General features: G+C 67.8%; 1 protein-coding gene across 1 annotated transcript; it reads right to left on the minus strand.

Moving 5' to 3' along the window:
- Positions 1–824: 824 nt before the first annotated feature.
- VSIG8 (V-set and immunoglobulin domain containing 8) lies at positions 825–7,468 on the minus strand. Its single transcript, XM_072815014.1, has 7 exons — positions 7,223–7,468; positions 4,279–4,454; positions 3,698–3,899; positions 3,388–3,609; positions 2,735–2,860; positions 2,270–2,468; positions 825–1,543 (listed from the first exon to the last, which is right to left on the minus strand). The coding sequence occupies exons 1-7, from the start codon at positions 7,269–7,271 to the stop codon at positions 1,270–1,272; spliced, it is 1,248 nt and encodes a 415-aa protein (XP_072671115.1). The 5' UTR covers positions 7,272–7,468; the 3' UTR covers positions 825–1,269.
- Positions 7,469–15,249: the final 7,781 nt, after the last annotated feature.

Consider the following 15,249-nt stretch of genomic DNA (forward strand, 5'->3'; position numbering starts at 1 on the left):
CAGGAGAGCTGGGACCGAGGGATAGAAGCTCTCAGCCACCAAAACTGGGTTCCAGAGAAGAAACATCTCTGGCAGCCGGGGCCAGATGGAGCGCTCTGGGACGCAGCTGCCCTTGGAGGTCGGCGAGGGGTTGCAGCGAGGGGTTGCGGCCTCACCCTTTGCCAGGCCCGCGGGGGGCGGGGAGGAATCCAAACACCAGAGAAACAGCCTGGCGTCCTGGAGTTGTCCTGGAGTCGAACACGCCCAACACCGGCATCAGCCAACCCCTGCCTTATTACCTTCGCGGCCTTGCTCAAGGCATCCATCCCTCAGGCCTCGGGGTCTTCATCTGCGCAGGGGGACGGGGCTGGGCTTCCCAGGACGACAGCAGGGATTGCAGAAGACCAAATCCTGGAGAGCACCGGGCACCTCATGGGTGCCCCATCTCCACTAAACGGGGGACCGGGGTGCGGGGCAGCTGCGTTAGATGCCCTGGAAGGTCTTTCTACCCCAGGGTGTGACTCCAAACCCTTCCCTGCGGTGGAGAAGGAAGGCCTACACCCCCCACCCCCGAGAGGGGGGAGGAAGAGCGCGGAGGAGGGCCTGGAGCCTTGGGGAGGTCCTTCGGGCAGCGCCCCGGTTCCCCTCGTCCGCCTTGGGGGCGGGGGCGCGCGGGGCAGTGGCCGTGGCCTCGGCGGTGAGGGGCGGGGGGGAAGCACAGCAGCCAGCGCAGTCTGAGGTCTTACAGGTGCTTTATTGTGCTAACACTGCCGCCGGGAGCTCGGCTCGCTCCGCCACCAGCGGGTCCCCACCCGCCCGCGCTCCCGCCCCGGGCCCTGGGCCGCGCCCGCGCTCCCCCTGCGCCCCGCCCCCGCGCCCGCGCCGCTCCCGCCCCGGCAGGTGAGCTGACTCCCGCGCGGGCCCCGGGGAGGCGCCGTGACGCTCGGGGAGGCCCGGAGGCCTGGAGGCTCAGGGAGGCCCGTTGTCCTGGGGAGGCCCGGGGAGGCCCGGAGTCCTGGGGAGGCCCGTTGTCCTGGGGAGGCCCGGAGGCTCAGAGAGGTCCAGGGAGGCCCGGAGGCCCGGGGAGGCCCGTTGTCCTGGGGAGGCTCGGAGGTTCAGGGAGGCCAGGGGAGGCCCCGAGTCCTGGAGAGGCCTGGAGAGGCCTGGAGGCCCCGGGCGCACGCGCATCCCCAGCGATGAGCCGAGCGCATCCCCAGCCGCGGGCCAGGCCCAGCGCATCCCGAGGGGCGAGCCGAGCCGAGCCGAGCGCATCCCCAGCGGTGGCCGCGCTCACACCAGGAGGCCGTCGGTGCGCTGCTGCCCGGGCCCCTCGGCGCCGTCGGCGGGCTCGGCGCTCTTGACCTTGACGTAGACCGGGGAGGGGCCCGCTTCGCAGGCGGCGGCGGCGCAGGGCGCCAGGGCCACGTCCTCGGGGCCGCCGCAGGGCGGGGGCGCGAACTTGCGGCGCGGGGAGCGGCTGACGGTCTGCGGCGGGTACCCCAGCAGGTGGGAGACGCTGCGGCCGCGCCCGCCGGCCTTGCACCCGGGCGCCTCGGCGTCCTCTCTGTGGAAACAACAGGCGGGCGGGTGAGCGCGCTCCCGGGGCGCGGCGTGGGCACGGCCTGGCGGGACCCGCCTCCCCGCCGGCGCCCGGCCTCCGCGCCTGCACCTGCACCTGCCCCGCCTCCCCCAGGCCTGCCCCGCGGGTGCCCCCGCCCCGCCCCGCGGGGAGGGAGGGGGGACCCGGAGGAGCCGCCTTACCTGTCCTTGCGTCCTTCGCCTTACCTGTCCTTCTGTCCTTCGCTAGCACCAACCGGCCCTCTCGCTCCCTCTTCTCCTGACCTCTGCCCCTCCACCTCCTGCTCCAGCTCGTCCTCGTCCCCAGGGCACTGCAGCCATTAGCACGACTAGTCTGGTCCTAGTTTTATTTCTAGTTGGTTCCTAATGTAAGTTATTAGCACTATCCTCACTACGGACTCTTCTCAAGTAAGCGTGTCCAGAATCGTCACCGGCGTGAGACAAGGGGAGACACGCAGAACACGGGCCCTGCCCTCCAGGAGCTTACAGTCTACACAGGACGGAAAGACAGGCGCACAGACAGGAGGAAACGGAGGGCAGGGGAGTGGAGGTGAAGACTGGCGCGGGAGGGGGACAGAGGAGCCCCGACGACATGCTGCGGTCCCAGCACTCCTGGCGATGGCGGGCAGGGTGGGGGTGGCGGGCAGGGGTGAGGAGGGGCAGGGCGCCGGTCCCCGCCGCTCGGCAGCATGCAGCATGCATCAGGTTTTACCTGATTTCACTAGCCAAGTCGCCGCAGGCCCCTCCGCCGACCCCGCCGCCGTTGCCGTAGCCGAAGGCACCGCGGGCGCCGCCGGCCCCGGCGCCCCCGCAGCAGCAGCAGACGAGCCCCCAGATGCCCACCAGCAGACAGCCCAGCATGAGCAGAGAGCCCAGCACTGCGCCTATGATCATGCCTATGCGCCGGGAGTCTGTGGAGAGAAGCGGACAGTCAGGTGCGGGCAGCTCCTCTGTGGGAGACCAAGCCCCCCCCATCCCCGGCCCCGGGATCTCAGGGCCCTGGGACACCCCGTGAGGAAGGACGGGACATGCACGTTTCTCCCAGGGCCTGCCCCAGCGGAGCCTTAGGCCCCATGGAGGTGGGGAGCAGAGCCCCCGAGGCTGCAGGTACAGCCCAGCTTCCTCCAGCCGCGCCCTCGGGTCCCGGGGCCCCCAGGGGCACTGCCCCCACACCTACCTGAGACCTTCACCTCCACCACGCACACGCTGTAGCCCACGTGGTTGGCCACTGTGCACTGATAGAGCCCATTATCCTCGCTCGAGATGTCTTTCAGCAGCAGGTCCCCGTTGTTCAGACCTGAAACTGAGGGAGCACCGGGGGCTGCGGCGAGGCCCGGACTCAGGGCCCGGCCTAGGCCGCTGCAGGGGGGGCGGAAGGAGGGAGGGTGTATGCGCGTGCAGCGCGTGTGTGTGCACGCGCGCACACATACACACACACAGATCCGCCCCACTCTCCAGGCAGAGGCAGCATTTGTTCCCTCTGCGACCTTAGGGAAAGCTGTTCCCTGCCCGGGCCTCGCTGTCCTTCTCTGCACCGTGAGGACAAAGATGGGCCAGAGGAATCTAAAGGGCCCCCCACCCCAGTTCTGATGTGGTCTGCTCGGTTGTGAGCACCACCCCACTCGTCCCCGTGCCAGCTGCCTCCCACGCCTCGTCCCACGGAGCCCTCACACGGTGCAATTCCTCTCGGGTGTGAGGCAGCCAAGGCGCAGGGACGTGCAGCCGCCTGCCCGGGTCTTGCCGCCAGCCGTGGTGCAGCCGGGGCTCCAGCCTCGCTCGCTCTTAGTCTCTGCCTCTGACCCCCTCTCCCCCGCCGCTGCTCAGTCCCACCTTGGTTCAGGGAGCTGTGGAAGGACTCCTGGTAGGAGAGCTCCGAGTGGAAGCTGTGCTGGGAGTGGTAGGAGCCGGCGCGGTAGGGGTGGGTGTGCCCGCTGATCTTGGCCCACTTGTAGGAGAGAGGCGGGGTGCCCCCGTTGGCAAAGCACTTCAGCACCACGTCGTTGCCACGGGTCATGTGGCCCTCGGACCAGCACATGGGCACCGCAGGCCGCGCTGCAGAGAACGGGCCGAGTGTGAGCCAGGGCCCAGCCCAGAGGCTCGGAAGTCCGGGGAGGGGGCGCCCGGCGGCGCCCGGCCGTACCTTGGACGGTGACGATGACCTTCCGGCTGGCCATGGTGGTCTTCTTCACCCTGCACTCGTAGGTGGCTGTGTCCGACACCTGCAGGTTCATGAGGTTGATGGACGCGTCGTACTGGCTGGGGTCCGAGGCTGCAAAGCGGACCCTCTGCTGCAGGTGGGGGAGGTTGCCGTGGTTGATCCTCTTGTCCTGGTAACTAAGGAACTGTGGAGAGAAGGAGAAGGCGGGAATGGTGACGCGGGCGCCGGGAGCACCGCACGGGGCTTCTCTGAGACTCTCTGGAGGGTAAGGAAGGTCGTGGTGACCCCTGACCCCTTCACCTCGTAGTGAACCAGTGGGAGCAGATGGGCGCGGGTGCGATGGCCCTGAGGCCTCCCGTGCCCTCTGGGGCCCGAGGGGGAAGGCGGCCTGTGATTTGGGTTTGCAGAGCCCTCCTCCCTGCCGCCCCGTTCCCGGAGAGGCCATGGGGCAAGTTCAAGGTCTCCATCTGCTTATCTGCCCTCCTCCCCACCCCACAGGGTGTATGCCCCCCAGGGGGACCCGAGAAGTGTAGGGGAAGGGGAACCCCAGGCCTGGCACTCACCACATTCTCCCTATGTGAGGGGTCTGAATTGAGCTGCATCCACTCGATGTCCAGCCCGTTGGGACCATAGTCTTCAGGGTCCAGGATGTAGGGGCAGCCCAGCCTCACATTGTCACCTTCTGCCAAGTACAGGACCTCCTGGCCGTCCCCGTTGATCCGCACAGCGGACAGCAGAGCTAGGGGAGAAGGCCGGGGGCGGGGTCAGCCTCAGCACGTCTCCCCAGCACCCTCAGTGGAGTCCCCCGGGAGGGAGGGGCTGGGCTCAGCGCGTGCACGTGCGTGAACGCAGGGACCGGTCTCTGTGCATGTCTGTGCATGCTTGCGTACGCACGTCTGTGTTCTGCGATTGCATCCGAATCCTGCGTGGATGTGTATGGCCGCTGGGTATGCTTGCGTGTATGTGTGTGTGAGGACGTGCACGTGCGTGTGTCGTGTGCTGATGAGTATTCGTGGCTCCTCTGGTGTGCTGCGGCGATACTCAGGCGTACGGCCAGGCAGTATCTTACATAGTGGCTGCGTGTGCGTGTGTGCGCGTGTGTGTGAACACGCGAAGCAACCAGAGTTGTTAAACGCCCCGCCGGAGAAGCCCAGCTCGTTAAAAGGCGCCTCTGTCTGGGCCAGGTGAGGCGCACCTGGAGTTAGGAGGATGGAGCCACGGCCTCTAGGGTCCCTTTGCAGCCCCAAGGAGCAAAAGCCTGGACGCGCTTGTATGTCTCCTCAGGACAGCGCGCGTCTGTGGCTGTGTGCCCGGCCGTGTCAGGGCCCTGAGCCATCCTTTGCGCCTGTGCGTGAAGGGGGGCCGCCGTGAGCAGAGCCGGGCTGTGCCCGATGGTGAGTGATGGCGTGTGCCGGGCACATGGCCGCAGGCACCTGCAGGACCGTCGGGCCTCGCGTGATGACACGGCGTTGCGGACGCCGCGTCCTGCCCCTCGTGCGACGGTGTGGCTCCACGGTGTGGCTCGGGTGCAGCCGCCCTGGCTCGCTCGCCCCGGTGGGGCCCCTCCCACTGCGAGCAGCCCCGGCGCCCTGAGTCAGCCTGGTGAGCGGCCAGGATGGGAGCCCAGGCCTGAGCTCCTTGCCCTCCCTACCCTGAAGCCCCAGGCGAGCACTAGCCCCAACCGGTTGGACCCAAAGAGGAAGGCAGAGGGGAGGGGGCGTGCCGGGCCCCAACCTGGCAAGCAGGGCAGGCAGGCTCCCCGTCCCGGGCGCCGCAGCCCAGCCTGGCCCGCTCTCCTCCTGGATTCCTGACAGCCAGCCCATCCCCGGGCGCCCAGCCCTGGTCTCGGCGCCGCAGGCCACTCGGCCCTTCTGTCCGTCTCTCTGGGGACCACGTTCTGGTTAGAGAGCGTCGCCCAGGTGCAGGGACACGCGGTCACAGCCACGAACCTTCAGGGCAGGTGTAGCCCGTGCAGTCCCAGCCTCCTGGCCCCCCAGACAGGGACACCTCCGCACACAAGCGCAGGTGCGTGTTAACCCAGAGGACTCGCAGTCCTAGAGGCCTGGGGCCTCCCTGCAGCAGCTCCGCGTGGTCCTACGGCGCCAGCAGGGCCCTTCCGACGCCCCCAACGCCTCGGGGATCCCTGAGCCTGCCCCTAGGAGCCCTGGCAGGGCCAGCACGGGGGCGCTAACGGGATGTGGTGCTGCTTCCTCCAGCCCCGGGGCCAAGACAACTAGCTCCCGAGATAAGGATCCCGGGGCTCCCTGCCAGGGCCCAGGGCAGCAGGAGGACTGCCAGGGAGGAGCCAGGCTCGTGGAGAGCAGAGGCTCCACCCTGGGGAAGCGCTGGCGGAGCAGCCCACAGCCCTGAGGACTGTGTTGGGGCGGGGGGGGCGCATGCAGGGGCTCGGCGGGCAGGGAAGGGGCTGGGAAGGAGGACAGGCCCAGTGAGGGAGCCTCCGCCCTGCAGGAGCCCCGTCCTCGCCTCTCAGCCTCCACCCAGGCTTAGCCCTTCCACACCCCCTCACGCTCCCCTGAGGAAGTTGTTTCTGGTGTCTCACGGCCGTGGTCTCTCCTGCCGAGGCACCAAGGGAGTGCTCTGGGCATGAGAGAGGAGAGAGGCTGGGAGAGGGGCGGAAGCCGGGCTGGGAGAGAGAGCTGGTCAGGAGCCCTGGAGGGGGCAGCGAGGGGGGAGGAGGGGGGGGCAGGGGCGGGCCCCAGGGGCTGCGCACCCTCCGCACCCACACCCTCCATGGGTGTCTACTCTCGGCCTGGAAATCCCTGTGACTTCTCAAGCTGCTTCCACAGCTCCTAACCCTCCCCCTGGGGGGCAGGCGGGAGAGGAAAGTGGGGGGGCTGGAGCCCCGCAGGGTCTGTCCTCCCACGGCCACGCCAAGCACCTCCCTGTCCAGGTCCCGAGGGGGCTCTGCAGGCTGCGGTGATGCAGTGTTGCCCTCGGGGTCTCCCTCCCCCCGGCCCCAGGCCCCCCACCGCCCAGGCAGCCCCCCGTGGACTCCTGAGGCCTCCCCCAGCCGTGCCCTCCTCCGGCTCCATCCTGGGCCCGGGGACTCCCAGGGCACAGGGCCTGCCCCCGACGCCGCTGCTGCGCCCACTCCCACTGCACCCGACCCTGCCTTCGCCCCGACTCCGTGCCCTGGGCTCAGGCCTGGGGGTGGCTGCTCCCGGCTCCCCATCAGCGCCCCCGGCGTCGCTGCTGCCTGCCGCCCGCCTCAGCCCCAGGGCCCGGCCCTCCGGTGAGGCCTGGACCCCGCACACAGCTTGTGCTCACACGTGTGGGCCCCACAGGCTCACAGACATGCTCCGTCGGAGACACGCGCCCAAACCTGCAGGCACAGGGCTGCCCTGGGGAGAGGCCCCTCGCAAACCCCAGCCGGGTGGCAGCCGGGGGGCGTCTGGACCGCGTGCAGGCCCCGCTGCGGGCCCCTCGCTGCCCTGTCCCTGCCCTGCGGCGGCGTGTGGGCGTCCCCGCGGGTGCCCAGCCCCATACCTGGGCTCAGGCACACGAGAAGAAGGTGGAAGGCTCCTCGAACTCCCATGTCTCTAGGCTTGGTGTCTCCTCCGCCGGGGCTGGCTATCCCGGGCCGGTGGTGGTGGGCGTGTGGGGACAGATGGGGGGGGTGAGGGCCCAGACACTGCCCGGGGTGGCAGGAAGGTGCAATGAGTGCTGGGCCAGAGCCGGAGTTATTTCTATAGGAGGGAGGGGGCCTGGTCCCCGCCTTGGGGAGGAGCCCCGGGAACCCTAATTATTGGGGTGACAGAGTGGCCTACCCAGGCATTACCCGGCCCTCACCCAAGCTCTTCCCCATCCCAAGAGTGGCGCAGGGCGGCCAGCGGGACTTGTAATTAGGCACCTCTTAAACTTGCACTTCCTCCTGGCCCCATCCTCGGGGTAACAACAGTCGCCCCATTTCACAGCGTCCACAGGGCTCCCCTCACCACTCATTTGTTGCCTCCTTCCCCGGGGGGAAATGGGGAAGCGGAAGGAGAGTCAGGCTTGGGGAAGGAGGTGGCCAGGCGGTGAACACTGAGCCCCTGGGTCGGGGCACCCAGCCTCCCCTGCAGGCCCCAGCCAGCCAGCTCCCCCATGACCCTCGGGGAACCCCCCCAAATTGAGGTCCCTGGGGAGGGGCCACAGGGAAGGGGACAGAGGCTGGAGGGAAGGCCCAGGCACATGAAAGGGACCCAGGAATGTCCAGCCTACCTCCCCTCCAGGCCTCTGGCCCTTCAAAGGGAGTCAGGCTTCCTGAGCTGAAAGAGGGAGGGGTGCCCTTCGGGAGAAGTGTCCCCCACCCACACCTGACGTGGGGTCAGCCCTGAGTGCAGGGGACCCCTGGCCGCGGGGGTGTTGGGGGGATCTAGCCCCCATCTCCCTGCAGAACCGGCCCCATTCCAGAGAGGCTTGGGAGGAGAGGAGCCAGGGTGCGTGGAGGGGGCCGGGGGTGTGTGGAGGGTGAGGGGACGCTGGAGAGTACAGGGCCAGGAGGGCCAGGGAAGGGGGCGTGCCATGTGCCCCACGTCGTGCTTCAGGGATCACCGGGTGTCCTTGCTTCTGTGCCAGGGAGGCAGACCAGGGCCCCGTGACCTGGACCGCCCAGTGGGGTGGGCAGGTGGGAGCTGGCAGGGAGGCCCCACGACTGCCCCGTGTCACACGATGGTGGGCATGAGGTCCTGAGGGGCCGGCTCCAGCAGCTCAGCTTCCTCAGAGGAATCCAGGGAGGCCCCCCCCACCCCTGCCTCGGGGCAGGGGGCACAGGGGCACAGCGAGGGCAGGGGCGAGGAGGAGCCGTGGGCGGAGCTCCAGGCTCAGGGCAGCCCAACCAGGAAGCACAGGGAATCCCCGCGTCTCTGCGCCCCAAACCTCTCCCCCTGCACTCTCGGCAATGACAGGGTGCCCTGGGACCTGCCAGATGCACCAATGAATATCCTTGTTTCCGTGTTTATTTTGAGGTTTATGGGATTGTCCTGCACCCCGGGAAGGGCAGGTGCTGCTGCGGCCCTGCTGATGCGAGGGACACCCAGGCATCCTGACTCTCAATCCAGAGGGGCCCAAGGAAAGGGCCCGTGAGCCTGTGGCTCAGCAGGTCCGGCCACAGGGTAAAGGTGCAGAGGGTCAGTGATGGGCCAGGACGACGAGGGCTGGCCAGCAAGGGAAGGCTGCGGTGCCATCCCCCCGGGGGTAGGGTTGGTGGGTTGGGTCCTGGCTGGCCCCTGCAGAGTTGGGGTGCAAGGCTGGCTCAGTTAGCTGGGGTCGCCAGCGAGCTCGAGGTCGGACTTGAGGCCTGGAGGGGAACGGAGGCTAGAGCGGGCGAGACGGAAAGCAGGAGCTGAGGTCGGGGTCCATGTCAGGGTACGGCGGGGGCTGGGGTTTGCTGTCCTTCGCAGGAGACCCGAAGCCCGGCTGAGACCCACGCGGGGCTGGGGCTCCCACTGGGTGAGCTTGGGATTTGTTAAATGTGAGTTTGGGATTCGAGTTAGGACGGGCTGCTCAGGTGTAGGACACGAGTTTCAGTACAATTCACGGGGACCCCAAAAAATGAGGTTTTATTTATGACACAGAAGGACCTCCGTCTCCGTCCGCTAAATGCCGGATCGCCCAGGATGTTCATCCCTCTGCTCCAGGACAACCTGGTGTCGTCGTCATCGTATCCACGACGTACCTCCACATGTGACTTGAGGGTCCCAGGGAGGGAAGGAGTTCCAGGTGTGCAGGAGCCCACCTGCACGACCCGATCCCCTAACAAATGCAACCCCGGGGGGTCCTGCTGCACCCCTGAGCCGGCGCCAGCCCAGCCCCTGCCCCAGGTGACAGTGGGGGGCACAGAGGGGATGCAGGAGTTAGCGGCAGCCTCAGGGGGGCTCGCACGAAGACGGGTCCCCCCCCCCCCAGCCCAGGCACAGCAGAGGGTCCTGGTTTGGGAGTCTAGGGAATGCACATGGGGGAGCCTGAGGGCATAGATGCTCCAAAATAACAGCCACCTTTTTTTTTTTTTTAATTTAAATTCAAGTGGCCCCAGCGCCCGGGGGGCTCAGCTAGTGGTCAAGCACCTGCCTGGGGCTCAGGTCACGACCCTGGGGTCCTGGGATCAGCCCCAGGTCATCCTCCCTGCTCAGCAGGAGGCTGCTGCTCCCTCTCCCTCTGCCGCTCCCCCTGCTGTGCGCTCGCATCTCTCTCTCTCTCTCTCTAACAAATAAAACCTTTAACATAAATTAATTAAATAAAGAAGTTCACTTGGCCCACATACGGTGCATCGTTCGCGTCAGATGCAGTGTCCAGTAGTCCATCCGTTGCCTGTACACCCAGCGCCCGTCCCACCGCGTGCCCGTCACCCAGGGACCCCAGCGCCCCGCCAGGCCTCCCCTGCACCCCCAGGGACCTGCGGTGTGTCCCCTACGGTGAGGACTCGCTCCGGTTCGTCTCCCTCTCTGGTGACTTCATTCCCTCCCTTCCCCTACGTTCCTCTGCGCTGTGTCTTAAATCCCACGTGGAAGTGAGGTCGTGGGGTCCTTGTCTTCCTCTGACTTATTTGCTCCGCTAATACCCTCCGGCTCCGTCCACCTCCACGGAGATGGCGGGCGTTCGTCCTTTCAGACGGCTGCGGAACATTCCACCGTGAATACCTGCATAGTCTAATCTACATCGAGGCCACATCTTTATCCTTCATCTGTTGGTGGACCTCGTGGCTCCTCCCACACTCTGGCTCCTGTGGACTCGCTGCTGTGAACGCTGGGGTGCAGGTGCCCCTCAGATCTCTGTGTCTGGGTGAATCCCTCGCAGTGCAATTGCGGGGTCGCAGGGCGGCTCTATTTTTAACTTCCTGAGGAACCTCGCACTGGGGCCCCTCCAAGCCTCAAAAGGCACGGCACACTGCGCTTCTCCTTTGACCCACTGAGGGCTAATTGCCACCTCCTTGCAGGTTGCGGCCCATAAATGAAGCTGCCAGGCTTCTTGCCTTATGCCCTGAGCCCTGCAGGGTTTGGGGGGAGGTGGTGGAGGAGGAGCCCTGGGGTACCCGCTGGGCCTTCACAGCACAGTCCCCTCCTCTGCAGAGGGAGAGCGGCCACTCCCGGGAGCCCCCTGCCTTCCCCCCACCCAGTCTCCACTCCCAAACGCCCCGTGTCCCCACCGCTTTCTTTCCAGTCTCAGAAAGGTCTGGACAGATGCAGGGGACGGGCTGAGGTCTGTCCGTGCCCCAGGGAGAGCGAGGGCGATGGGGATGGCAGCCAGATGGCTCATTCGAGCCCGGGAGACAGAAAGGGCCCAGGCCGCCGTCTGTGGGCAACACGCGACCTTCCGAAGGGCCCCGGGCCTTCCCCGAGGCGCCCGCAGTCCACAGGGGAAGCTGCCCTCCTCCGTGCACGCCCCGCAGCTGCGGTTCCGTTGGCTTCTGCCCTAAGACGGGAGCAGAATCTGGAGACCTGGGCTCAAGACCTGGAATGAGGCCAGCACAGCCAGCCAGAGGGGGCGGGCGGCGGGGGGGCAGGGGGGGTGGTGAGATGGGCAGGGGGATACAGGCAAGGGGAGCAGGCAGGGGGAACGGGCAGGGGGAGATGGGCAGGGGGATACAGGCAAGGGGGGCAGGCAGGGGCGTTGGAGGAGGGAGAGGGCCAGGGGGACAGGCAGGGGGGTATGAGAAGGGGGGTTGGGCAGGCAGGACAGACAGGGGGGACAGGCGGGGGGGCAAGCAGGGGGAGATGGGCAGGGGAGATGGGCAAGGGGGATGGGCAGAGGATACAGGCAAGGGGGGCAGGCAGGAGCGGTGGAGGGGGGAGCGGGCAGGGGCGTTGGCAGGGGGGTATAGAGAGGGGCTGGGCAGGTGGGATGGGCAGAGGGTGTGGGCAAGGGGGACAGTCAGGAGGGCAGGAGGGGTGGTCTGGGGGGACAGGCAAGGGGGTATGGGTGGGGGGTGGGCAGGGTGTTGGGCAAGTGAGACAGACAGGGGATGCAGGCAGAGGCAGTGGAGGGGGGAGCAGGTAGGGGGGATGGGCAGGAGGGCAAGCATGGGGGGCCAGGCAGGGGGGCAGACAGAGGGGGTGGGCAGGTGGGACAGGTAGGGGGTGTGGGCAGGGGGTACGGTCAGGAGGGACCAGCAGGGGGGACGGGCAGGGGCCCCGAGGCGCCGGTCAGTGGGCTGGTGGGAGAAGCGAGAGGCCCCTGCGGCTGACGCCTTTCAGCAGCTCTCAGCCGGGGGCAGCCCGGTGAGGCCACAGTGGGGCGAGAAGAGCAGGGGCTCAAGGGCACAGGTGGTGTGGGGGGGACTGTGGAGTCCAGACGAGGCAGGGTGGGTGGCTGGGTGGGTGACAGAGGGCCGGTCCATGCATGGGCTGGGGCTTAGGGACCAAGGCCCGGGTGGGGGCTGGTGGCCGAGAGCTCCTGACACCTGCGGCTCCCCGAGCCCCTGGCAGCCACCCCAGGCTCCCCGAGCCCAGGAGAAGGGCCCCCGACTCCCGAGGCAAGCAGCGCAGAGGGGTCCCTCCTTGGGCCGCGTGGCCCTGCCCGCTCCCAGGCCGCCTTGTGAAGAGTTTGCAGGGGGGCTGGTGACCAATGTGAAGAATGAAGGGCCCCTGAGCCCTGAGGATTCGGGCCCTCACCTCCCGGAGACCCTCCCCCGGCGCACGGAGGGGCCGGCCTCTGCCGTCTCATCTCCCCGGGGCTGTCTTCCCCGTCCAGTGGGGGAGGGCAGCGGGGGAAGGGGTGCCCCCGACCCTGGAAGCAGCGTCTACACGGCTCTGGAGGCACCCGGGGTGTGCCGGGAGCACCGAGAGGGCAGGAGAGCTCGTGAGTCCTCGGGCCGGGCCAGGGGGCAGCTCCAGGCGCTTCTGCACCCGAGGGGAAGGTCCTTGAGAACTGGACCCCGGGCCCCTCTCCAGGGGCCTTCGCTGGGCTCGGAGCGCGGCCTCAGGCTGGACGGCACCGCACCTGTCCCACGCGTGCGGACTGGACTACTCCACGCGTCCCGTGGATCTTCGGCGTTGACTCTATCGAAATAACATTTGCTTTTGATGGCGCCGGCGGGTGCCCCCAACACAGCCTGCGCGGCGGCCCTCCTGGGTGCCCGGGGCCCTGGCCTGCCCCCCGCGGGCCGCCTCCGCCTCCCTCCCCACGAAGCCCGCCGGGCCTGCTCTCACTCCCAGCTCCCTGGATTTGTTTGTTTCCGCGTTGCCGGGACAGCGGGAGGGGGTGCGGCCCAGGAGGCCAGGCTGCCAGGAGGCCTAGAGGCCCAGCCCGAGGGATAGAGGGTCCCTGCTTTCCACCCCCCGCCCTGCTTCCTCCTTCCCACACGCCCCCCCCACCCCACAATGCTCAGGGGAGGCCCGCGGGGGCCAGGTGGCACGAGACCCCCGAAGGGTGTGGGCTGAAAAGGGTTGCCTGGCCCAGTTTGGGGTGGTCTCGGCGGCAGGAAGACATGCCGAGCGTCAGGGCTGCCTTACGAGGTGCTGAGCACCCCGTCTCCCAGGGTGCGCGAGCTCACACTGCCCCGTCGTGGCATTAGGGGTCACAGAGGAGCTCCGAGCACCACAGGGTCTTTCCAGACTTCAGCTTCTCCGGTGCGGAGCCCGGCCCACCAGCCCAGGGACGGCGTCTCCCCAGGGGCCCTACACAGCAGCTCGGCAGCTCTGGGCACCTGCTCCCGCTCTCCCCACCCACCCCCTTGGCACCTCTTTCCAGGAGGAAAGCCTCCCGACAAAGCCATCCAAAAATCTCAACTGTCTCCCTGTCCCGGCCCCAAGGCCACCCAAGGGCGTTGAGGTGACGGCCACGCCTCCCGCAGGAGGACACGCGGATGATGCAAGGAGAGATGGCTCAGCAGGGACCCGATCTGGCAGGGGGGCGGGGTGGGGGGCGCTGTGGAAGCCAAGGGGGCGTCTAACTATTGAAAGGCAGGCAGATCAAGAGCAACTTAGCCTTTTCAGGGACTCTGGTCTTCTGTGATGTTGGAAACGAGCTTCTTCCAGGGACCCTGGGGCCTTATACCTCCCGGCGTGCGGGAGGGACAGGGATGGGGCAGGTCGCCTGGCGGCGGGACGGGAGGAGACCCCCGGTTGCAGGGAGCCGTCCCCCAGGAGGAGCAGTCGGGAGGGAGGGACAAGGGACGGAAAGGGAGAGCAGTGGGAAGCTGCGCGGCCTGCACACCGACCTCCCGCGCCCGACGCCGCATCTCCCTCCACTGTCACCCAGACGGCTGCCACCCTTTCTCACCCCAAAAGCCCTGTCTGGCTTTGAACTCCCTGAGCCGCTTTCATCCGCGCCTTAAAGTGCTTTTACTGAGACCAATTAATGCCGAGCTGCGGCCAGAGTCACACATGGGGATGCTGAGGTTTTCGGGGTGGGGGGGGTGCGAGGACATCCCAGTACCCCACTGAGTCAGGCACAGCCTGGCTTGGCCACCAGGGAAGGCTGCTGAGTCACGCTCCACTGGGCAGGTGCAAAGGCGTGAGGCCGCCTCCGAGCCACAGCAGAGCATGACGCAGGCAGCAGGCGCCGAGGGGCAGGCAGGGGCGTGCAGGCAGTGGGAGGCAGGGGGGGCCTGGGGGCTCGGGCCGGGGGGCAGCCGCCTGCAGACCTGACCCGGGGCCCCGCGCTGGGGCCCAACCACCGCATCTGCCAGGCTGCAGCAGCCCAGGCTGACTCCTTGGGGAACTGAGGACCCGAGGACAGGGGCCAGGCCGCCGGCACGTCCCCCGGGCACCCCCATGTCAGCAGCTTGGGCATGAGCTGTTTTATTTCCCAAGCTCCTAACATCTTTACAGCCACACACGTGATGCACCAAATGGCACCCCCAGTTTTCCCCCGCGCTGCCTCCCCTGCAGCTTCCCACCCCCACCCCCAGGGCCGAGGGTGCAGAGCTCCCCTCCGCCCCAGAGAGGAGGGAAAACCGAGCCCCCCCCCCCCCCCGAGGAGCGCACCGCCCACCCCAAGGCCCAGTGTCGGGCAACAAGGTGAGACTGCTGTTCCCGAGCTTCGGGCCCCAAGTCCTCAAGGAAGTCCATTGGCTCTGACCCCCCAGCCCCCCACTAACGCCAAGGACCACTCCCCGTCATCGTCCCCACTGCCCTCGCAGGGAGGGGGCGGGGGCTTCATGAGGGGTGCAGCCCCGCCGGGACGGTGTGCGTCACAGGCCGCCAGGAATGTCCCATTTCTAGGAACCAGGCTGCTGCTGATGGGTGACTCAGGCCGGGCGGAAGCCTGCGGGAGCCAGGCAGGGCTGTTGAGGAATCCCCAGAGGAGCACCCGGACTCTCTGGAGCATCATGGGCCAGTTCCGAGAATGCCCGGGGGGCTGGGGGGGACCTCCGTGAGGACAGAACCGGGACACTCGCCCCCAAATCGTGTTCACCCGCTCAGAGACCCAATGCAGCCCCCGCTCCAAGGCCAGGCCTTCGTGCAGCCCGCCCTGTGGCCGCCGCCCCTGCCGGGTCCAGGCCGGGTCACCAGTGCCGGGCCCCGCACCCTTGCGGGTTCACGGGCAGCTGCCCTGCAGAATGTAAGCCTTGCTTTCCGTCGCCCCTTTCTCTC

The sequence above is a fragment of the Canis lupus genome, chromosome 38 (genome assembly GCF_048164855.1).
Source record: "Canis lupus baileyi chromosome 38, mCanLup2.hap1, whole genome shotgun sequence".
NCBI classification, from domain to species: domain Eukaryota; kingdom Metazoa; phylum Chordata; class Mammalia; order Carnivora; family Canidae; genus Canis; species Canis lupus.